Below are 25,668 nucleotides of genomic sequence, written 5' to 3'. Positions count from 1 at the left end.
CCTACCCAGTCTGAAAATTTCTAACGGACCCTATTTATGTGCTAAAGACCAGACATTGAACTTTCTCGTGTCAGACGTCACCTTGTGTCAGAAAATGATGCTTCATGGGCTGAATGACATTTTTTAGGGTTTTAAATAAATACTCAAAAGTTTAATCACATATAATAAGGAAAAGATTTATAAAGTGTGCAAGATGTTTGGCTACATTTATTTCAGACTTTCATAATAGTTTAGCTTATAGATAATCATTGAAGCCATATCAGTATTTTTGATTGGTCTTTGAAGTTTCTGTTCAAAAGTTTTCCTGTCTTTAATCAATGTTTTAAAAGAAGTTTTGCCAGTTACTCGATTCTAAAAGGGAAACAGATTGTGTTCGCTGCTGATGGATTCCTAATATTCATGTGGTTTTGTCAAGCATTATTTTTGTCTTTGGTCTGGATAAAATCATGAGTGACAGTGTAATAGAATGACACTGGGTTCTGAGATAAAAATAGAGAAAGATGGCACAGTCGTAAAGCATTTTCTAACTTTCTGTTTGTAAAGTGCTCTTATATTATTCTTATAGATGTTATTTGTCCCTTCATACATTTAAACAGGTCTATGCATTAAAAAGAAACTAAAGGGCGGCACTGCTGAGAAACATGAGGCATCCCAGAGAACAAACATTATAAGCAAATAAATTCAAAAGGAAGTCAGTGATGATAAATTGCTCCAAACAGACTCCCAGTTGTTTATTGAACTGGTCTGTTATCAATGCAAATTGACAATGATCATACTTTTTAGTCACTGTAACCATCCAAGCCTTTGCATATATGTGATCACATGTCAGGAACCGGGAAGGTCCCAGAACCTGGATGGACATCATGAAAGGAGTTTCAGGAGGAGCAAAGTTCACACAAATTGGTAAGAGTTGAATTCTGAAGTCGACTGGCACGTGTTTATTCTGTCGACTGGCTGCTGATCAACACTGCTGCATTTAGACTCGCTCACTGCTTCACTCAGTCATTAAGGGCGTTGTTCATTCACTGCTCCCAGTTAGATTTTCCTTTCTGGACTGGGGATTGAGCCAGCGAGCATGCAGTCATCAGCCTGCTCCTTTTAATGTAACCGCTTTGCCTGTTTAACCACACAACTGACTGGGTAAACTATTGACACAGTGCTCTGTATTTGTTTAGAAAGCTGTAAAAGGCTCCCTGGTCATAAGAGCCTTTTTGTGCCCGGCAAGCTCCCACAATGCACTCCTGTTAACAAGTAAAGTAAGCTGATGACATCACTGCTTACCTGCAGCTGCCTTTATGGTTGGGGGGGATTAACAGATGCATGTGGCTACCTCGACAGAAAGGTGTGTGTGTGTATATGTGCTCATACTTGTGTGTGTGACTGTTTAGTCTAAGATTGCAAACCTGTGCTATGTCAGTATGCGGGGAAGTTTCTGTATAAAGCATGCTTAAGTTGGAATGGGTGTGGAGGATCGCTTGGATTAATCATTAAGATGATAAATGGAAAGATGTTCCCCCTGTGGAGGCCTGTTGGTGCACGTTTATCTGCCGTACGTCGCCTCTTTGTTTCAGAATCTGCAAAAGAGCCGAGACTCACCTCCCTCATTTCAACATTTAAACTTCACAACTTCTCAGGAAGAGTGATAAAACCAGACTGAATCCAAATAGTTTCAAAAGCAACTTTAAGAATGAAAATCATTTCTATTTTCAGTATGATATAGAATGACTTAGTTTTAATGCTTTTTTGTAACACAATACAAATTCAATCGTTTTTCAGTTTCTTGATCATTCAACTATTTGGATGGAAAATTGACCAAAAAGGGTCATACACTTTTTTTAAACATCCTTAAACTAAGGAGACAGATTTACAGGCTTAGTCTTTGAAATCTTCCGTGTTGGTGTGTACGTACTTTATTATTTGAGTGCATGCTTAAAAAATGACACCAGGATATGAACAATACTTACACGATGCCGTTGCAGCAGCGCGTGCACTGAGGGAGCTTCTGAAGACCCGGCATTGGGCTGGGGATGGGGCTTCCCAGTTTGGGGATTGGAGACCTGATTGGAGACTTTAAGTTCCTCATCCGGTCTGTTGGGGAAACACCTGGAAGTAACAAAATATCCACAGAATTCATGTGAGAACTGACACTGCTAACCATCAAAGGCTCGGACTTAAAAACAAGCAGAGCGCTCTCAAAGGTTTTTACAACTTGCCTCAGGTGACCGAGGCAAACCTGCGTATATTAAGAATGTGTGTGTGTTCAACATCTGTTGAAGGGCCACTACACTCCAGTTATTTCCTTATCCCTTAAGTCAAGGGAAACAGCCACAGCTTCGTGAGAGAGCGTACTTTCACTCTGCAGGGAATCCCTCTGAGTTCTTGGTAGTACTACTTGTGCACGCTGGCTGTCAGATTTGTATATTGCTGGTAAACTATACAATGATAGGTTCATATTTCACACACTTCCCTCAAGGGAGGTACTAAAGGTCAGTAAGGTACTTCTCACTACTCCTGGACCTCCTCACAGATGTGTGTTGTCCTGCTTGCATTGGGCTTGGTATAGTAATTAATGTACTGTATCATTAAAACTAATCACACGCTGGGTAACACACCCTCCAATTAACATGTCCATGATTGGTAGTGTTCAGTACATTTTGGCAGAGTGACACGTCATAAAGAAACACTCCCAATGTGTACCTAACTGAGGACAACCTTTTGCTAATCTGGAGTTTATTAACCATATTGTTCTTACATAATAACTTTGGTGAATGGGTTCCATACTGACGAGTGTTTCTACTGTTGTGTGAAACTTGTGAATAGAAAGAAGGATTCATAAATCAGGGAAACACCCCAAAGTCGTTATCCACTTTATACATGATGGCGTATGGGCAACACAGGTGATGGATTGTTTTTCAGCATTATGGATGTTATGTATGTGCTGATTACAATTCACAGTTACACTCTATGACGTTTGGGCACGTCCTAAACCTTTCACTTTATTTCCGTTTCAGTTTTCCTCTCTCCTCTCCTTCACGCTTGCTCTGTTCGAGAGTGTGTCGCGGCAACTTCTTAGTAGCGATTCATCAATCAACCTGGCAACAACCCCCAGCGGCAGGGACAACATGCCAGTTACCGAGTGGCGCTTAAACCGTCACACCACTGTGCTACAATCCAGGGATGTGTGTGAACAACACAAGGTGAGTTATGATGACATCCATCACAGTGTCAAGAAGCAATGTAGCGTCTTCGTCTAATCTTCATATCATGAACATGTCAAGGACATTTTCTTCAATATTGAGCTTTTTTTTTTAAGTATAGTAATTGATGATAAATTGTTGAAAGAAGAGGGCCACTACCTTCCCTACTATTTACCCAACCAATTACTTTTCAAAAAAAGAAAAAAAAAAGTGATTAACTCCAACCATCACAGCTTTAGCCATGCCTGACTGGACTACTTGAAAGGAGCACGTTTTAAACCGGAGCTCTGCAGCCACTTTAAGGTTTCCAACTTAGATCAGTGAGGCAGAGCCGTAAACTGCAGTACATTTGACTTCTTAGTATGATGTGCCAGCAGAGGTCACCGAGGCCAACAGGCCACCTATCAGAGCCACTAACCACAGTCTAATTAGCTTTCATCTAGCACCTGACTCACAGCGCTCCCCAGCCCTCTGAAACAGTTAGCCTCTGACAGCGCCATGGTGTGTTTAAGAGCCGACATTAGCTGGGTATGTTATTTCTGGGATTAATGTCTCTATTACTCAATTATACACTCTAATGGAAGAGCTTTCATGTGCAGCACTCTTGTGACTTTCTCACAGAGGGGAGGGTTGACTAATAGAAGCCTTTAAGGACTGTAGGAAGGAGTAGATATAAAGAAACAAGCAGAGTGAATAAGTGCTTGTTTACTCTTGCATAAATAGAGTGATGGTTTACGCTTCACATTTTTTTCTTTGCCAAATGCATATCGATACCATATTTCATTAGTCAGATGTTTATATATACATATATATATATATATTTTTTTTTTAAGAAGTCATAACTCACCTCAAATAGTGTTCATGGCACCATTCGTGTCTCAAACTGTCACTAACATCATCACGGCCCACTTTACAACTGTCACATGTCGACGTTAGCACACATGAAATCAGTCAGATGCAGAGAGGGAAGCCTCAAGTGTGAGGCAAAGAGAATCAGGATGTAGAAAGATAAATAAAGAGCAGTAATAGTTTGATTTAAGACAGCTGTTGTCTGGACCTCAGGGCTGAATGTCTCTTTTGTGACGAGAAAGATTATGACAACTGGGACCTCAAAAATTAATTTAATGAAAATATGTTTGGAAATTACTATTGGGGTCCAAACTTTACATGGACTATTGTACAGTAAGCTAGGACTATGTTACTGAGAGTAAACAGATCCTTATATCCCTTTAAAAAGTCGTGACAACGCGTGTTTATGTTTCATTTCAGAGGGCTCTGAAGAACCTTTGAAATCCCACTACTAATCAAAAGTCAAATATTTAAAAATAAAAAATAGCCTAAGACAATTACATCTGAACTTCAAGTTCAGGGTCTTGAAAACATTACTGGATCTTGATTTATTTCTTTTTCCAATACTGAAAAAAACCCTCCACCAATCACATTGTCTTCTTCTGTTTATTCCCCTTAAATGTCCTTAAAACCTTCATGAAAGAAGCCAAAAAGTAACTCATTGAGTTACAAAAAAAAAGCAGCATGTTTTGTGTAATATTGCTTCAAACAACTGAACTCTACCATCAGGATAGTGATTTCTGCGTCATCCAATCATGGCGCCGTCTATGGAATCCTGGGTAAACTGACACTCTTGTTTGCTTTAACTTTAAAAGCCCCTGAAAGTCAACATGGCCTCTACAGGGGCTTTCTCCTTCAAAAGGAGACCTACCACTGTGCTGGAAAGGTCTGACAGCAAGTTATGCATTCACCAACACAATGCTTTGACTAAACCATGGGTTCAAATGTTGGATTTGATTTGTTTTTTTCTTCACTTGTGCTTCTAAAAATCAACCATACAACAACCATAGGCAGCATCTGTGTCAGGATTTCACTCTCTCCCAAAGATTACTGACAGCTCCAAACATCAACATAGAGACAGGTAGCTTTTGAAGTAATCCCAAAGTAAACCTAAAGTGTCTTCCTGTTTCATCAAGGGCTTTACCTGTCAATCAACCTGTCAGTCTCCCAAACTGTAAGCACACAGGCAGCAGACCCATTAGACCTCTTTAATCCACGAGCACAGCCTCTGCCCCTGCTCTCTCATCTGTCTCTTCCTGCTGCTCTTCTTTCCTCTGGTAATGCTTTGAACGCAAAGGTAAGTGCTGAACCAATGACACACCAAGGTCTGGGTCAGCTTCAGGCCTCAATGTAGGCGCAGGGTTGTTCCTTTGACCTGTGAATTATTGAGTCAGTTCTACACATTGAAAATAAAGCCAGAGATGTGATAACATAACGAGAAGTTTTTACTCTTTTAAGGAAACTATCATGAGGGGGGGGATAAATATTTGCCCCATCTGAAAGTTTGATCAAATATTACGGCCAAAGATGACGATTCAAAAGGACATCAACATGATGATTCCTCGTGTTCGTTCCAATTTGATCTTTGATTAAAAAAAACAAAAAAACAACTGTAATAATTATAAAATAATTTAAATTCATAAGACAGAAATCAAAGATGTGTTTTGTACATTATTGGTGCTCTTATTCTTGTTGTTTAATATTATTTCTCTAATATTTGAAACTACCATCCTGGCCTGAAGATCACAGTTTCAAGTTCAAAAGAACGAGCTATTCAAAGGTCTTTCACACTGGAGCATTTTAAATGTTTAGAGGGCGGCTCTGCATCTCGGTTGATACATTCGATTTTAGAAAGATGTGAAACATTTGACAACAGAAAATGAAAGGAGTCTTTTCAAGGACACGTCAGTGTTTGCTGATTAATCAGAACATCCGTACCAACAGGTCATAAGTCAACTCTTCTAGTGTCCGAGCTATTTCTGCATTATCATACCGACACACGGCTTATGAGTACAACTTTCTCCGCTTTTTCCTGGCTTTAGAGGCCAACATGGAACTTTAGAGGAATGTCTTAGCTCGGAAGATTAGCCTTCCTCTGCTGCTGCCGGCATCACATGCTCAAATGCTGGAACGCCAGGCAGTCAGAGGGCAGACAGGAAACAATCTTTCTAACTTTATTGTACGATGTGAAGTTGTTTTTGCAGTAAATTGCAAAACCAAAACTCCCCTTCTCTGCTCACTCATGTTTAAGCTATTTAAAGCACTTCATTTTCACTCCCCCCCCCACTACTCAAAATTCTTTGTTTTTGTGTCTCCCTCTCTTCTGTTCCATCCCCTAACTGAGCTGCGTCTTCCTATAAAAGGAAAACTATGCCAGTGAGACTGAGAGCTCAGCAAAGTGAGTCAGGAGCCACCTGAGAAAGACAAGATGTTCCTTTGGCTGGAATCACAGGTCTCATCTACTCAGAGTCATGTACTCCCAAACTGCAATCTTATTTTAAAGCAGTTTAAAATGTTACAGGTTTCTTTTTTTTCCCAATGAATTATGGAAACACTTTGGCATCTTAGCAGCAAATAAGGATGATGAGGGCATGTTTTTTTTTTACCCAACAAGTAGCAAGAAGTTTGACTCTACTTAACTTCAGAAAAAAGACTATTAAGAAAACAAATGAGCTAATTCTACAGTGATAGCAAAAATGCTAAATATTAGCAGTTTCTATGATATAAGGATTTTCTGGCTTTAAGTGTTGTATTGAGTGTTCTATTCACGAGATTTGGTGGATTTTTCCATTTTTAACTTAGACTTTGTAAAATGTGTCGAATTTTGTAGAAAAAAACAAACAAGTAATTTCAAGCTGATCAAAAATTCAATTAGAAACATGCAAGAAGTAATAAAAATGGACTTTGAGCGGTTATTATCTGAATTCCGGCGCTACAGTAAATGTGCCTATTTCTGTTTAAAGCGGATTGTTACTAAACATGTCGTGCAGATGGAGTTTCTTCTCCGTCTACCGTCACACACATGCAGGCCTTCACAGAACACGCTCACGGGAATCCCTACCTCCATCCTCTGCCTCCAGGATTCCCTGGAGGTATTTGAAGGAGCCGGACTGTTTGGGTTCAGAGACTGGCTCCACGTAGTCCTGCAGCATCTTGTAGACGTCTGACTGCGTGTCGACACCATTACGGCCCACAGGAGAGTGTGTGGGAGGCTCGGGGCTGAGGGAGACATGGAGAGGCGAGATACAGTTTTATTGCAATCCACTTTGATTGATGATGGCACGTGACAAAAGTTATAGATTTTACTTATGTCAAGACAACAAGAAATGAACCCCTAAAGGACTCCGTTCTTGTTCTTCTTTTAAAAGAAGTAGATGTGAAAACATTTGGTGTTTGCACACAGGAGAGATGAGATGAGTTAAAGTAGCCTCAGTGAAGAGAAAAAAGAACAGATGCCAGGGGATCAAAGAGAGAAAAGTAAACATGGCGGGAAAACTCTTCAAGATGCACAACTAAATCCAATTTCTTTTGTTCAAACAGAGGATGTTGAGCACCTCTCTTTTTTTTCTGAGACAGCAGTGAGGCGCACACACAGAGGGGAAAACAGGTGTGTACACTTTACAACTGACATGTGATTTCACAGGCATGAAGTCTCAATCACAGCAGCTCTGTGTGTTCATCCATCCATCAAGTGACTCCGAAACCAAAGAGGATGGATGGATGCTGTTCATGGGATACTTTCAAACAGGAAAAGCCTCTGGGAGATGAGCGGGACTGCTGACAGATGTGTTCAAATCCTGACACACTTAACTTCACGTTCATCTCTGGACTCCAGGAGTCTGAAGGATGCGCTTCACGGCCAGCCTGGGGGTGTGTGTTTGTGTGGTTAGTGTGTGTGAGAGAGAGACAGAGAGAGAAAAGATCCTGAACAGTAAGACTGAGTGAGAGAAAGAGGTAAAAAAAACACACGGTGAAATAGTGTAATAAAACACTAACAGCAGGCAATGAGTTGTATAAAGTTTCCTTGTGTGTTTTTGTGTGTGTGTTTGTGTGTGTGTGTGTGTGTGTGTGTGTGTGTGTGTGTGTGTGTGGGGGGGGGGGGGGGGGGGGGGGGTCTGGTCAGGATTAACAGTCCAGTCCAGAATCTGGGAGTGCTGGAGGGGATGTTCACCAGGAGACTAAACTCACACATTTATTGCCTGCTCGAGAGAATACACAACAACAAATGGCTTTTCCAGTCCACACAGTCATCTGTGCAGGTGTGTACAGAGACTTCCAATGTGTGTGTGTGTGTGTGTGTGTGTGTGCTCCTGTGTTTGCAGCTGTAAGTGTCTTCAGAAGAGTCGGCACGTGAACACATGGATCAGTGTATTTTATCAAGTATAAAAACGTGCATTCCTTAAATTAGTTTGTCATATTCATGAGGACGGATGAGAGGGTCTCAGATTCCTTTTAGACAGCCAATATAGAACAGATACATTATCTATATTCCTCTGCTTGAGCTCTTCCAGATGTTGTCAAGTTACACCAGCAAATTATAATGGCTTTTATAACGGCTGTATGTAATTGACGTAACGTAATCAGCTGGAACAGGAGGTCACTAATGTGTGGCACTAAACTCCGATTATAAGCAGGCCAGAGAACATTTGTCTCATTTGTAATCTTGCGCTCGAGTCGTATTTGAATGTCGAAACTCACCTTTGCCTGAGCAGTGGAAAGGCCGCTTAAACCGAAGTTATTTGACTGTCTATTCTGCTGCCTGGTTTATCGAACAAGAGCTGTGTTTAAAAATACTGAATGTAGGTGAACATGTCGGTGATGAGGCTTTAAGGCATCACACATACACATGACCTCACCTGTGTGTGGCACTGAGGCTGAGTCCTCCCATCTTGCTCGGCAGAGATCTGTCTCCGTTGCTGTCGTAAAGTCCAGATGGGCTGTTGTACTGAGCGTGCCCGTTTCCGTATCCATAGCTGTGTCCATTGTTGGGTCTGGAGTGTCCATTATTCATGTGAGTGGGCTGGAGGGTCTGCGGGGACTGGACAGGCAGCGGGGACTGGACAGGCAGCGGGGACTGGACAGGCAGCGGGGACTGAGGCTCAGGAGTGTATGAAGGTTTACGACTGTAACTTCCATACCCGCTGGTGATGGGACGGAAATTCTATTAAAAAAAAAAAAAAAAAAAAAAAAAGACAGAAAACAGAAGGATTAAAAAGTGATTTAGACAGAAACATCATAACACACTCCCTGTTTTTGGCACACGTATTCCATCAAAGACCTGTGACTTCCTCAGTCCTGCGAATGAATTTTCTCGAAAGACGCATCAATACAAAAAAAAAAAAAAAAAAAAAAAAGAAAAGAAAAAGAAAAACCCTCCTAGAAGGGGAACTATTACTCACGGTTGTTTAAGGTGTTATTTCATGCAAATGTTTGTTGTTTGTTGGCAGTTTACTTTTCAAACGTGGCCCTCCTAAAAATAAGTCATTAAATAGACGTAGTTTATAGTAAAGGAGTTTTGCAATAACAGACAAACACTGGTGCAGTGGTGAAAGGAAAAGGGCTCACGAGCGGCTAATTGACCCATTACAAAATGCCTTGTTATGCTTTAACTCAGGAAACAAAAATAAAAGGGGGGGGGGGGGGGGGGGATTAGAAGGCAAGCCCAGTGGTGCCCTTAGAAGAAAACCACAATTCCTTAGAGATGAAAAATAGTGGTTGTTCACAAATGAGGCTTTGCAGCGTTGACGATGCAGAAAAAAAAGCTTTTTTTCCGTTTGATTTCCTCTTTAACAGGCAGAAGGAGCTGGCATTAGATTTCCTGCAGATGTTTCTGTCAAAACAATTTAACTTGTGTGGTGTAAATATGTGTTCCCTTCCCCTGGCTTCTTCTTCTACGGTTTGAAAAGATGTGACGTGTAAAAGGTTGAACGATCACGTTTTTTTTTTTTTTTTGGGGGGGGGGGGGGGGGGTTTGACACGCTGAACTTCTGCATTCTTGCCTCACAGTTGCTCTGCTGGGAATGTTTGGATAAATCTAATGAAGGACAGATGCACGGACACCTACTCTTACACCACCGTGCACTCAGACGAGAGTTTTGTTTACGCCAAGGTCGACGCCCTCGTCTTGCGTCTGCACAAACCGTACGGTGACATCACCGCGCCGCTCACTGCTTACCTCAGTTATCGGTGCACTTCAGAGATAACGCATGCTGCCAGGATCGTCTCTATCAGAGACTACTGATAAGTTTTATTGCAACATGACGTAACCATCTGCGAAGGTGCTTAGTGCTTTGAATTTCAGAGATAGCCGGTAGCTTTGAATGACCAAACAGGGCTGCACAGTTTTATAACTTCAGATATAAACACTTGAGCTGAAACAAAGGAATTTGTTTACAAGTTGAGAAACGCTGTGGGACAGGAGACTGTCAGACTGTAGGAACTATGAGCCTCTGGAATGAGTGTGCGTGTGTGTTTTTTTGGGGGGGTTTAAAGCTCCTCAGCCACAGAGTGTGTGTGTGTGTGTGTGTGTGTGGGGGGGGGGGGGGAGTGAGGATCACAGCTTCTCCAGACAGGACTCTTGTCATTTCAACAGATGGGTCTGCTGGATGTTATCCTGTCCTCGGCCCCTCGCCTGGACCACACACACACACACACACACACACACACACACACACACACACACACACACACACACACACACACACACACACACACACACACACACACAGAAAAACACATACACACACACACTTCTGTAATCAGCACTTTTCAGCCGACTCTCCTCTCCACCAACAAACCCACATCTTGAACGTGGAGGAGTGCTCTGTCATTGCCCTCCTCCTGCAGCTAAGACAGATGACTCTCAGGGAATTTAAAACCAACTCTTCCTGCTCCCCCCCCCCCCCCCAAAAAAAAAAAAAAAAAAACCTCGGACAGTAAAGATGGATGAAGAACCCTCAGAACAAAACGCCAACAGTGAGTCGTTAATGGTTAAACTTTGGAGAGGCATGTATTTAATACTGCTACTCTCCCAGAGCCAAACCCAGTTTGGGCAGTATGTCAGAAAACACCCAGCTCTCTGCGGCTCGCTCTCCAAGTAAACCCGACACTCTGAAGCCTGGTGCTCACCACAGGGCCCGACGATCAAACCACATCTTACTCTTTATCTTTAGCTTTATTTGCACAGATGGTCGACCTCATGCGATTCGAATCAAAAAGGTCCCAGAACCTCGGTATTTTTAATCACAATTTCCCTTTCAGGTGAACCGAGTCTTGAAATGAACTTTTGAACTTTTATTTCATTCATCATGCCTCTTTCATTTCCCGTGAACACAAAAAAGAAAATAGGAAGGCTGAAGCTCCTCAGGTGGAGTCACTGTCCCAACACGTCGTTCTAGTTTGAATAAGGATCTATTATTCATGTGTCATATCTGGACTAAGTATAAATCTGCAGATAACAATCAGTACAATAACTGTATGACTGAGCTTATTCATGCCTGAATTTAGAGAAGAAAAGAGGCGAGGGGAGGAAAATCCCTGACAGTGTATTATATTACACAACCCCAGTGACATGATAGTTAAAGACATCTAAACTGTATAAACAAGACGTGTAGAGGAGGACAGGTAAACACATGAGAACACTGCAGCACATTTAAGGAAAATCAGAAGACAAAAAAAACAACCTCAAATCCTTGTAGCTTGAAGTGAAACTGACTCATAGAAAGCGTAACAATTGTCTTTAAACTGACAGAAGTCTTTATGGCTCATTTGATGAGATTTGACGTGATGTGGTTAAAACTCCAAGGGGTGGAAAAAGTACTCTGAAGTTAAAATAGGTCTACAGGTCAAGATAATCAGAATACACTTTTAAAAATGGCCACTTAAAGGGGAACAGATCTCCTTTTAAACAACGTCTGTTTGTAGCAGAGGAGTATGGCCGCCATGTTTTGTTGATCCCTCTGCAGTGGCTGTACGAGCTGAAGATTTCAAGTTTGGGGAATGTGGAGTTTAGATATGGGTCCACTCCTCCTCCACGACGAGCTCATTGAAGAGATGTATCATTTTGTTAATAAAAGCTTTATCTTCCTCACAGTAACTTTGCATGTTGGTACAAAGTGTCATGAGTTCTCGTGCATATTAGGTTGTACATTGTCGCCGTAAACTTCATAGTTTGCCGGATTTTCCCGCAATATGTGCCAAACAAGACAGCATGAGGATTTTTGGTTTGCACTGCGAGGATTAGAAACAAGCTGTCAGTCGTAAGTCTGAAACGTTATCGGAGTACAATTCTTAGTCATTGAAGTGCTTCTTTTCTTCAAAATGTCCCCAGAGTAAAAGTAGACAACCTGCTGCTGAAAGAAGATACGTTTTATTTTGTGACGTCGAAGAGTTGAAGCTCAGAGACGATGACAAAAATGTGAACACTAAAATGCGTTATTTGATTACCGTACAAATTCAATCTTCAGAATGACTTAAAATGTCCTCAACATGAATCTTTTGTGATAGTCAGAATTATCAATGAAACTCAAATAAAGAGCTCAGTGTTCCTCAGGCAAGGTGTGATCCTGAAGTCCCCTCCCCATTCCACCTGACTTTCTTACTCACAACACTCCTTCCTCTCTGGCTGCTTGTCTGCTGCACAGATTCTTTCTTTGTGTGGATGGCAGATTTATAAGGCAGCACATCTGGTGCCGGCCTCATAAAAAAGCCAGTTTGGTAACATTCAGGAACTTGAAGTGCTTTAAAGCTGCTTTTGTAAAGGTGCTGGTATTTCTATTTTTTTTTTCAATCATAAAATCTACCTGTAAACAAACGGTCTCATTCAATAGATGTATTCTAGCTTTCTGTGCCTGGTTTGCATGTAGTTTGAATGGAGATTCTCTTTAAAAGGTGACAGTCAAGTTTATCTGGTGAAATGCCTCATCACCCCGATTCCCCCCTTAGTAACCTTATCTTGTTATTTCAATGTAGTCAAAACAGTTTAAAGTTAACATGAGCAGCTTCGGTCCATCTCTGACTGAGACTCAGCACAATAAGCGTGTTGAAAAAGGCCATCTGTGAGATCATCTATTTCCTAATTCCTCCCTCTTGAGAATTGCTGCTTTATATTTTTTTTTCCCCCAAGTCTTGACTGCATTCCTTCTGGCATGGAGGAGGAGGAGGGGGGGATAAAAAAGACGGAAAAAGAGCGACAAAGTAGAAAGTATTTCTGAGAAGCAGCATTGTCTACCTCTGTATCCATAATGTCGCACTTCACTGACCTGTTTTACAATCAGAGCTGGGCTAATTATTTAGCATGACGGCCCGTGTGAGTGTCAAAAAAATGAAAGAAAAGACGGACACAGAGAAGAGCAAACAGGTAAGAACGTTTAAAATACATGTATTTTCTTCTCTATGATCTCGACATTGTGTTGAATTGAGTTGCATTCAGCCAAAAGGCAATAAGTCCCTCCATTCATCAACATGACGAACAATTAGCCTGATTAATAGGAGTGTAAAAAAGAGAAGACAGCCCAGATTTGATCATAGAGAGGTAGACAGACACGAGGAGGAGGAGTGAGGTAGCACGGGAGAAACCTTGGATCTTAATTGGAATCATACGTCCAACTTTAATGACGATCCGGAGCCTCGGTCTGCCCGCTTCACCATACACAAATTCTTTCTCCTGTTCCTCCTGCATGATTTAGGACCACTTTCGAAATAAAGCTTTTCACATGGCGCTCTGCACCGCTAACCAAACACAAACAAGCCCTTTATGGCTCCCAATGGTCGGGCTTTGGGTGCCTTGCTGGAGGAGTGCCAGGCAGGCGAGCGAGCGAGGGGCTAATAGTAGAGTTTCAGGGCTTCTGGCCTGAGCCTGCCAAAGAGAGGAGAAATGCAATGAGAAGGATGGATGCTGCATAGGAATGAATTGTAAATGTTAAATATCTATTCTATTCCCCCTGCAACGTTTTCCAGCTCCTAGTGGGGGATTCCAAGGCATTCCCCAAGCCAGACATACAGTATATAATCCCTCCAGTGAACTCTAGGTCTCCTCCCTGTTGGGCATGCCCGGAAAACCTCCAAAGGGAGGCGTCCAGGAGGCATCCTAATTACAGGCCGAACCACCTCAACTGGCTCCATTCGATGAGAAGTATAAGGCCTCTACTCCAAGCTCCCCCCGTATGTCTGAGCTCCTCACCCTATCTCTTAGGCTGAGTCCAACTACACTCCAGAGGAAACTAGTTTCGGCAACTATAACCACTGAATTTCTCTTTGGGATTGGGTCTGATCCTGTATCTGTGATCTTAATCTATTGGTCTCTACTCACAACTCATGACCACAGGTGGGGGTTGGAACAAGGGTTAAGCGAGAAATCGAGAACTTTGCCTTCAGACTCAGTCCCCTCTTCACTACTGCCAATCTGTCCATGTCACTGTCACCATCATGAACCGTCAGCTTCACCGATAACGCAAAGGATTCTGCTAAGTTTATGTCAAAGACATACTGGCACCATCTACTCCTGTCTACGTAAACCCTTCTGCACCACTGTTTCAACTTTTTTCACTCAAAGGTGGATCACATAAACGTGCATATGAAACCACTTTGCACTGTGGACTCTGTGGATCTCTATGATCTGGATATGTATGTGTACATTTACTCAGTGCTATTTCCTCCGTCCACAAATTCAACTAAACCCATGAAAATTGGTAGGAAATGAAAATCAAATAAGGTGGGGTGAGATTTTTTTTTTTTTACACTTGGCTTTCTTTTCACTTCATACTGAACTAATTATTCTTTGTGGTCTCCTATTGATTACTTGGTTGCCAGTTCTTTTTGTGTTTCCTTTAATGATCCAACTTGAATGAAATCCTCAATTAAGCCAAGACCCACTAAAGCAGAAGAGAATGGATGGATATAGGGAAAAAAAACAAAAAAAAAACCTTCTGTGGACATTAAAACTTTATTACCCCAACAGAGATTGCTCTCAGTGACCCCGTCTCTCCTGCTGACAGCCAACAGAACAAGGAAGGGGGCGTGGGGTGGGGTGGGGGGCCTCCATTAGGAAAACCAAGAGGCTGATTTGGACATTTCTGAGGATTACTGGATGATTAGTGAACACAAACAACCAAATAAGCGGGGTCACAGGTCTGTTATCTAAAAGGCCTCCTGTGTGAATGAATGTGGAGTTGTTAAAAAGACTTCCCAGCAATGCTACACTGGTTTCAGATTACTTGGCAGGGGATTAAATAGCAGTAAACCCAGGAGACATATTTTGGCAACTGATGACAAAGCTCTAAACCTTTTAATGGTCCCACATTGTTTAAATGCTTTTCGGATTGTTGCGGTATAAATTTCTCTGTTTTTTGCACAAAAAATTTAATTAGTTTATTGTCCCACCGAGCAACTATAGATTTTTGACACATTTTGAACTCTAACTCTACTGAACATATTTCAATATCTTATCAATATTTACTGCAAACAATTCTTAATGACAGATATTGAAAAGTAGTTCCCTTTTTCCATTCATAAAAGAAAGCAGCATCATGCATGCACAGGGGTTTTTTTTTTTTCTTTTTTGTCTGAGGTAAAATTCAGTTCCAAGCAGTAAACGAAAAACGGTCTGTAAGTCATGCAAGGACTCTGTCTGTCAGCTCCTATTAATGTTAGCTTAGAGAATTCGCCTTCAGCTGCCAGATCCCGGACCGAAACTGGAGGCCTCAATGACGTGTGATCCAGATCTCTGAGCTTCCGCATTGTGAAGTCTCATTCTTTCCACGAGGCCAGAGTGCACAGCCACAATAGCTATCACTTTAATAATGGGGTATAAGGGCAATGAAAGGCATTCTGATGATTCCTGCCAAAATATACGCTTTGGATTAAGCATTGACCAAAAGGCCATTCCCACCTACTTGAAACTGCCACTGTTTAATTCAACGGAAGGAATTTAAAAAAAACCCTAAAATGTCAGTAACTGTTGGTATTACTTTACAATTGCATAAAAATAAAACCAATCCAAGTGCAAGGTAGACAGATGTACAATGAGAGCATTTACAAGACTGAGAGACCTTTTCTTAAAATGTCGCTCTCATTGGAAAAGAAAGATTAGATCAAAGCTATGGGATGAGATTTAGAAGTTGGTAAACCACTAGACGTTATTTAATCCTAAAAACATCTCACAAAATCTGATCTATGTTGACATTTACCGATGTGATAATTTGCATATTTGACTGCTCACACTTGAAAACCAATGATGAAAATACCAGATGAACTCTGATGATTAAATGACATCAGGAGCGAAGCTGAGGAAACAAAAGTACGACAATCCTCTGAAGACTGAAGTAGATCTCCAATGACTCTACAAATATGAACGCTTGGTTTAGTTTGTTATTGGCCTCTTTTCTGATCAAATTCTTTGCCTAAAAGAGTAGACATGGATTAGGATGGGGTTTTTTTCACTAAACAAATTAATGAACCGACATAACTTGGATGTTTTGGAACTACTTATTACTCTCTTTAATTCAGGTCTGGATTCATTCCAAATGCAATCATTTAATGAGAGTCCCAATGTGTGTAAAAAACATTGAACACATTTAACTAGTGTGATTATGAAGAAACATGAACCAAACAAAGGTCTCCTTCCCAGCAAACACGTACAGTTGGGGCCCGTATGGGCCTCACTTGGGCTGGTTGAGCTTTGGGTGGGCATTGGCTTAGAGTGGGCTTCGTTGTTGGGCCCTACATGGACAGTAGGTGGGCAGTAGACCCTGTCGACACACCCATGCGGGGCCCATGTGGGTCAGATATGGACTGGTGAATGGGCCCCATCTGGGCGGCCCAGCTGGGTCCCGGTTAGCTTTGTCCGGGGGTTCCATGGTGGCCCCATGTGGGCAAGCCCAGATGGGCTCAAGGTGGGCATTGCATGGGCCCTAGCTTAGACTTATATATATATAAAACATATTTCAATAGAGTTCAACTTTCTGGTTAATGATTGAAAGTTGGGGACAATGCAGTCAGTCATGCCTTTTTAGTTTCCAAAGAGGGGAATTTCAAAGCAGTGCTTCAGATACAGAGAGTGAAACTGATCGCTCAGTATCGCCACTGTGATAGTTAAATTAGATCATCTATCGGAAGTGTAAGCTTTTCTTTTTAGTAAGATTTATAAGCAGTAAGCCCATTAATACAAGGCGGAGCACGAGTTTGCCTATGACACTATACCATTATGTCATCCCTTTCATCTGATCTACAACAGTGAAGTTGTGTATGACATCCTGCTCTGTATGGACAGAAATGAGCAGTTCTCTCAAAATACATCATAGCATACCACTGAATTCCCTTAACGGATAACACTAAAAAAGCCTCAGGAAAACAGTTCCATCAGCATTATTGACTCATACCATACCAAGTACAGCATTTCCTCATCGTCTTTTATGAAAGAGTAACGTGTTCCCAATGTGAAAGGATATCTCATGGCTTCCATGTGTCACTTCCTGCTAAGTAGCTAATTCCCACAAGTGAGGCTGGAGTTTCCAAACGACATTTAGTGAACAACAAAAGGTCCATGAATAAAAAGGGAAATGTTATGTACAGATGTCCTGAAGACTGTGTGACTGGATTGTTAACGAGCTGTTCATTTGGCTCAAGAGGTAGCATTTTTGAAGAAAAGAAAAGCCTTGACCTCGGATATCCCTGTTGATAAATTCTCAGGTGGCTGATTCACTGTGTGAAGTAAATTAGCAATGAATGAAGAAGACAGAAAAATATGTGAAAATTTCATACATTAATTCATTTCAGTCTGCTTTTTTTTTGTCATGTCTAACCCCCAGTAGTTATCCAAGGCAAACGTCTTCAGCACGAGGCCCAGTATTGCAGGTCATGTCAAATAACGGTAGGTAAAGTTCGACTACTGATACATCACTTCAAATCTCTGCCAGCACACCCAAATCAAGTTTAGTTTATTATAAGTTTTAAGAATTTAAAAATCAAAGAATTTGTTTCAAATACTTTTCACTCATGCTGCCCAAATTGGCTCATCTTTGGAGTTACTGAGAGCCAAGAGTATCACAAAGTTTAGTTTGGACTTGGTTCAGCTGGTGCGAGAGGACCCACGGTTCGTATATTGTTTCCTATGTGTCAAAGGGACAATCTGCATTGTTGTGTCTCGTTGTGGCCATTCAAGCCTTATCTCAATACAGCTGGACACAAAGAAAGAAAGAACCTTGTTTCTTGGTGTGGCCCCAGGGAACGGATGTTTCCTCTTTTTAAATTCAGAGGAATCCACCTGAGCGTGACCATAAAGACGCCATGACTCGGAAGTTTCCAGCCATCCACGTTCACTTCATTAAATGTGACTCCAGGGGAACATTTCTGGACATTTTAGTGAGGCAGAGTGGAATGCCTGGGTGAGAAGCTACAGAGAGCAAGAGGGGGAAACTCTGAGAGAAAAAAAATCTGCAGAAAGACAGGTCTGCTACTCTTGAGTTACCCACACGCAAAGCCCTCCTGTCATGCACGTCTATGTTTGTATAAACAGTCTAAGCTGATGGTTATGCTCACTCAGGTTTGGTATTTCCTTGTTTTAATCAAAGCAAGACTTGAGCCCATGAGATTTTAAGATGAAGACAGTTGAATCAGGGTTAGCTGGACATATAAAGCTTGAAACCTTTTGGCTTTTAAAACCGTATCATCATTTTTATTTCCACAACGACTCAGCAGTAATCACATTTGTCAACAGAGCTTTCAATCAAGGTATTATATCCTTTTTTTATAACATCAAATAGTTCTTTGTTAGTAAAGTGAGCACTCTGGATCAGCACACAAAACTAACTGTAATGACAGAAACCACATTTGAGTAAAATGTATTTGATTTGTCCCATCTGGTTACATGGAGCAAGTTTATGACATACTGTATACAGCTGCCAGACACAAGAGACAGCTCCAAATGTTTGTTCCTTTAGGGTTAGGGTTTAAACATTATGTAGACCTTCAATGTAGCATTTGTGTTTGACATTTTATTTCATAAAGTGTGCATCATCATCACATGTAAAGGTTTAACTGTAGACTGGATCTTTTGTTACTCTGACCATGTTTACTGAGATTTTACAAGCAAATCAAAGACATTGTCTTTTTGTGTGGAACACATGTTATCATAGCTTCTAATTGGCTCATGGCTATTTTCGAAGTGAAGTCCCGTTGGACGCTGCTACTATTCTTAAAGTCTACTTGGGAAATCAGCTGAGGCGAGTTCTGATGCAACATCTCTGATGAATTAGATCCGGCAAGGTTTCTTTCACAAACCCAGTCACTGAAAACAAAGCTTTCAGTAAGGTGTCAAACTCCCCCTGAAGAGAGGACAGATAGATTTCACCTCGTCTTCATTGTATGTCTGTTCCGCCCTTTTTACACAAAGAGACCAACAGACTAGACTTGACTCCTTAACTACCAGAACACAGTACTTGAAAAATGGACACTCACATTTCTGAGCCACAATATGCGTATTGTCTGTCTCTTTGAGTCACACAGTCTCCATTCTCACAGCATATCTGCATTTGAACACACACACACACACACACACACACACACACACACACACACACACACACACACACACACACACCTCCTATTCTCTCTGTGCTGCTTGGAAACCTGAGGGCCTGCCAGCACTGGAAAACTTGGACAAAGATCATCTGCGAGAGTTCAATGTGCCTCAAATGTCCATTTGGCAGCTGGTACAACTGAAGAATAGTCAAGATACTAATTCATAACCATTCCAGTGCACAGCGGGATGCATTATATCATTTTTAATCATGTGGATGATAGTGTACATGTCATTTATGGAACACGTGTTGTGTCTGTTTCCATGGATTCTGTCTTTAACACAAACAGGCTGAGAGGACTTAGGTCTCACATCCACTGAACTGAACTGTGCCTAAAGTTACAACCCCAGATGTGAATGATCCCCTCTGGCAGCTGGTGGCTAAGGTAACAGAGGAGCGTAATCCAAAGCAGAAGATTTCAGGGTAAAAATAGATTTTAACATCAAGCAGATCCCTAAAAAAGATATCCGCAGTTGGTCGATTAAAGAACGTTGTAGAAGATAACCACGACCAACTATCCAATCATGAGCTTAGAACTCGTGCAGGATAATGACACTGTGCAGACTTTTGAAGTTCACTGTGTTAAACAATTTTTAAGAAAACTGACGTTTGGATTGTTGGGACAGTTGCGATGTATTTGGTATCTGTGGTGTCAAACTGTGGTGCCGTGTTTTTATCATATACAACCGCAATTTTCCAACTTCCCCTATCCCCTCTGACGGCCTTTTTCTCCAAAGCAAAAGTGGATTACATGCATGGGTGTTGAAAAAATAGGACTTGAAAAGTCAAGTGCAAATTAATCTAACAGAAAAAAAAAAAAAAAAAAACATTTTTGGAAATGGTGGACCCTCCCAATTTACAACTCTATTTGATGAACACACATTCACATAAATCCAACGTCGTCGTTTTTTTATAAGAGAGACATGCTTGTCTCACCACTTGGCCAGATCAGACAATCGTATAAAAAGGATTTCTAAGAGCCAACCAAAGACTTCACTGATGACTCCTTTCTCTCACTTGTGGGCTAGTGGGTAATTTTAAGAGTATTTTCTGGCCCAGACCTAAAAAAAAATCCAAGCCCTGAAACTCTGTATGAGAAACTCAGCTAGGTTCAGTTTTTGAAAGCAGCACAGTGGATGTGAACTTGAATCTAAAGAAACACTTGAAGTAAATCCAGTGTAAACAGTGTTTACCTGTGAGTCAGGCTCCATGTAAGGGCTTGTCTTGCCATCTTCACTGACTGTTGGCGACCACACTCTGTCTCCTGATCCTGACCTGAAAGACAACACCCATGGAAAAAAATAGAGTTGGATCAGTCCTGTGCAATCTTAATAAGAAAAAGCACTGAAGCATGCAATCATTTCTGCATCTCTTCTTTTGCTGACAGGTTTCCCACAGGAGATCTTGTGTATCAAGTTTCATTATTACTGTATGTGAATGTGTTCAGAGAAACGAGAAAAGATGCGACGTGAAAAACACTATTTCACATGAGTCCTGAAAGAATAACTCTAAGCTGGAAAAGATGACAACTTTCAAATGATATCATACTAAGGCTGTCTCCATTCTGTGCCAGAACACTCACAGAGCTGCTCTTAACAAATCATACACTTCACTGATAGCTCTGTAGGAAGGAGTGTGTAGTGTGGGGATGAGGAAATACATTTGGCAGGTTTTCACATTTAGCAATGGAATTAAAGCTATATTCTGGATGTCTCCGGCTGCTCTAAAGATAAAGTCATCGTCGCGTCATAAATCTATCCTATAAACTCTCTAGTTTGTAGATAAATCCCAATGCATGTTGGGTCATGAAGTCTTGATATCTGAATTACTGGTATCTATCACCATACATGCGTATTTGAAGTAATTGATTCCAGTTGAATTTACTTATAGAGAAGTAAATGACTTACTGACTGGCAGCAAGGATAAAATAGAATATTAATAGCACTACTGAATGGGCCTACTGTGTGTACGCATTAGCCGGACTCCAAGAGATTTATCGCGACATGCCTCGGTGAAATTTGGAACATGAAATGTAGTTCTTAGGCCCATTATATATTGCGATTCATCTCTGAGACCAGCATGTATGGTTCTCTTTCTTTCTCACGTTTACGTTGTACATTACCATGTCCTTAATAATTCTTTCTGAGGGGGATTCTTTGGTTCCTCATTGTTGGTAGGTTTCAGTTGCCAAAGAGTTGACCACGAATCCAATATCCAATAGAGGTAACACCAGGACATGAGAACAACTTGTCCCTTTATGGTTGTATTTATTCACCATTATGTATGTTGTCATTTATATAATTGATTTCTGCACTTGTTTTTAATCTCGTGTTCTACACATTATTTTTTGGCACTTTGCATTCCTGCTGCTGTTTGAAAGGGTTTATTATCAGTCACATTATTATCTGCCAGTGTGTGTCGTCTACATGAATTAGGGGGACTGTATACAGTAGTTGATGTCTGAAGCAGTGAAGTCATGTTGCTGCAGCTGGTGTTGATGGCGTCGGCTGAGAGCTGAGGCAATGCTTCAGATATGTACCATGGAGGTGTTGCTATCAAGGACGCTCTTATGAGGTGGAAAGTGTCTGGTGGATGAACAACAGCTAGTGCGTAGGATGGCACACGCCCCCAACCCCCTTCGTGGGACAGAAGTCGTCATGTGTTCAGATTGTTTGGTTTCAATGGTTACGGCACAAACAGCCTATTGAAACAAGTAAAGTGTTCAGTATGAAGTGGCCTGTTGGAACTGACATTTTGGAAGGGCAAGACAAAAGAACAAAAGAATGAATATTACCCTCCTTCCATAATAATAAGTCGGTGAAGGATGACAAGTCAGCGGAAACTATGAGACCAGTTCAACAGCCTTACACTGTTCACTAACACTGTCGCTGGATGTTACTTAAACTCTTAAAAATTCAAATGTGCTCCTCTTGAAACACAACAGGAAAATGTCATGCTTGAAACGTTGTATTGTATTGAAGCTTCCAGTATGCAGGCTGTTTGAATGTCTTTCATGCAGTGTAACATAAATAGACAGAGCTGACAGAAACAATCTGCTGTACACAAGGTCGATCAGGGACAATGAACTGAGTTCTTACTTCTTTGTTCACACTTTAGCTTCTTCCAGTATTAAACCACTACTCAGGGATTCATTACAGAGCTTACATTAGACAAACTGCTGTTGCACATTTGTTTTCCACCTTTTCTGTATCTTACACTTTTTCATTTTCCATGGTCAGTTTCATGCTCTAATACAAAATTCTGTAGGTAAGTAGATCATTTGTTTAAAACCATTTTTATCTTCTTCTGCTTCCTGTGTCTTTTTATTAAGCCAAGGACTGTGCACTATGTTCCTCAATACAAATTCATCACGAGAGGATACGGGTGAAGAGCGGAGGAGCATATATGAATGCAAAGAAAAGACAGAAAAGAAAAGAAAAGATGAATAAGTCTCACGGAACACATGACAAGTTTATAAGAGTTAATTTGTTAACCGTGTGATAAATTACTGGAAGTTTATTGTAAAATAGCAACAAAATGGGACGTCGACTTAAAAATGCAAGAGACTGAGAGAGTGACCAATTTTGGTCTGCAAAGTTCATAAAAGTACTGAAGGAAATAAAAGTGTGCCACGTAGTCTGAGTACAGATGTTACGAAGAAAGGAAAAGGTGTGAAGAGAAAGAGAGAAGCTGCAGAGAGAGAAGAAAGTCTCAGGACGTCACAATCACTCTCCTACACTTTCTTGTGTTCATATTTTCCCTTGTCTGACCTTTCCCTGCCAGGTTTAATTTCCTGATTGGAGAGCTCTGGTTTTTCATAGCAGTGGACGAGTTGACTTTGGCTTCACGAGGATCACTGTGTTCATGTCAAGGAGGAGCAGACGACTGGAAAACCGAGTGCCCTCAAATTAAGATGTGGCTGATAGGAGAGCATTCAGGGTTCACTCAGAGTCCTTCATTATGCGTCACTCACTCAAACCAATCTCAATATGGGAAAAAATACCAAAACATGTGGAGCACTTTATATGTTGTAATGTGATGTGAGACTAGTTCAGATTCTTTCTCCTCAGCATGTAAAGAGAGAAAATGTCTTAATGGGGTCTCGTCTGCAGACCTAAGGGGGTCACTTAAAACATCTGCATGATGCCGATGACTCGATCAATGCAAGAGAGAAAAACTGAGGGAGGTTTGTGGTTTCCCCTTCCTCTCTCTCTCTCTCTCTCTCTCTCTCTCTCTCTCTCTCTCTCTCTACGACACAGCCTCCGAAACTCCATTGATGTTGAAAACCACCACAAAAAGAGGCCTTGGGAGAGCCTGAGAGGAATGATGCAATGGAGAGATGAAGGAGGACAGAAAGAAGGAGTGCTTTTGGAGGTTTCCTTTTGTCTCCGTCCCAGCTGGAGTCCTGTGTTCCTCAGGTCCCATGCAGCCTTGTGCATAATTCCTCAGCAGTGAGTCACAGGTCCTGGAGTCAAAGCGAGACAGAAGGGGCAAATCCACCACCACAGACTGACTCTGTGTCTTTTCTCAGTCTGTGTCTCTGATTCCTCCTGAATCCTCTAACCTGTGTAATATTCGTTTGTTTCTTTTTTCGCTCTCCAGACTCTGCGCAGATTTGGATTCTTCTCCTCAGCAGGGCTCAGATATGCACTGATACTACATGCACTACTACTTGCAGGTTTGGAGAGGTAGAAGGCAGAGTGGGACGTGGAAGTCGGGGGGGGGGGTAAGGGATGAAGGGTCCTAAGTAAGATGATTAAAATAAGTAGAGGAAGAAGAGAAAGAGGAGGAGACTTGTTCCACCACAGCTGCTTCATGTATGCAAAGACCCAGTTTAGGTCTGAGGACATACGAGCCGAGCAGACATGACACACTCAGATTCATAGCTTTCAGTCATGCGACTGTCGTGGAGGCCGGGAGGGCGAGATGACCTTAAGAAAGTGGCGGCCATCATAGCTGTAGTACAGACTTGTTCATGTACCCTCTCTTCAAACGACACTTCTTGAAATCGCCTGACAACCGCTGAATACTGAGATATGAAGAGATTCGTTGTCTGGGTCGATAATGCTGCTGTTTTGGAAGGGAAAGACAAAGACATTAATTACAGTATTTCAACTCAAGTGAGCTAATGGTTTAAAATGAGCTCGTTAAAGTGATCTAACCACATTGTCGGCTGTGGCTTTTCGTCAGTGCTTTGGGGCAGAAATATCAGTAAGAAGGCTTTAATAATTGCTCAAGTTGACACAATAATCTATGGCAGGATTAGAAGAGGTCTGTTCTTATTTCCCCTAAAGTGACAGCAGAGTGTTTCATAGCATCATCTCTGTGCGTTCTCCCTCGTTGATGGGATTTTAGGATACGATCGGGGCTCGTCTCTTCATTGACTGGTGTGTTCAATTAAAGCAAAACTGTATTTTGTTTGAAAAATAAAATTAAGGAAAACAGTAGTTAGCAATGGAGACTGGCAACTTGTGTGCAGCAGTGTAAGCCCGTATTTTCCGCTCGGTGGTCGTCTCCGTAAGTGTGTGACGTCATGTTAAAGGCTATGAATATGGACTCTGTCAAGGTCTTCTGACATTACAGTGAACTTGGATGTTGTGTGTGTATGTCGGGGGGGGGGGGGGGGGGGGGGGGGGGGGGGTGGGGGGGCGGTCAACGTTTTTCCTCCCAAGCAAGCCAACACACTTTCATTTCTTCACTGGTGAAGCTAGCGAGGGTGTTTGACCTCGGTGTGGAGCGCTGACAGCACGGCATCAGCAGGGAGGCCGGATGGAAAATAGAAATGTGTGGTAGAGTGGTGACCTCAGAGAAGTTTTTCTCTCTGTGTACTTGTCCTTGTCTTCACTTCGAAGTTTTCCCCTTCAAATTCTTTATTCTTTCTCCTCGCTTGAACATTTAGGTACGTTTTAATTTGAATGTATTTTCTTTGTACAGGTGGATGAATTAATTGGAAAGCAGAGGATTTTAATCTCCATGAGAAATGATGATTCGTTCAGGGTCTAAATTGCTTTAGAAGTATTTAGTTATTTACATTTTTACCCATATTT

At 41.5% G+C, this 25,668-nt stretch overlaps 1 protein-coding gene across 2 annotated transcripts in view; it reads right to left on the bottom strand.

Moving 5' to 3' along the window:
* Positions 1-25,668, bottom strand: part of pdlim4 (PDZ and LIM domain 4) — a 42,486-nt gene that overhangs the window by 3,006 nt on the left and 13,812 nt on the right. Inside the window, exons 3-7 of one of the 2 annotated variants that reach the window (XM_079355233.1) lie at positions 20,815-20,896; positions 9,108-9,207; positions 8,903-9,071; positions 7,108-7,265; positions 1,965-2,103 (exon numbers count right to left, since the gene is read on the bottom strand). In XM_079355233.1, coding sequence (XP_079211359.1) covers positions 1,965-2,103; positions 7,108-7,265; positions 8,903-9,071; positions 9,108-9,207; positions 20,815-20,896 — 648 coding nt within the window. Of the gene's footprint in view, positions 1-1,964; positions 2,104-7,107; positions 7,266-8,902; positions 9,208-20,814; positions 20,897-25,668 lie in introns of both variants that reach the window. The other variant, XM_079355232.1, reaches the window with a different exon arrangement.

The sequence above is a fragment of the Symphodus melops genome, assembly GCF_947650265.1.
Source record: "Symphodus melops genome assembly, chromosome: 11".
Taxonomy (NCBI): domain Eukaryota; kingdom Metazoa; phylum Chordata; class Actinopteri; order Labriformes; family Labridae; genus Symphodus; species Symphodus melops.
This window is presented reverse-complemented; position numbering and strand designations above follow the sequence as displayed.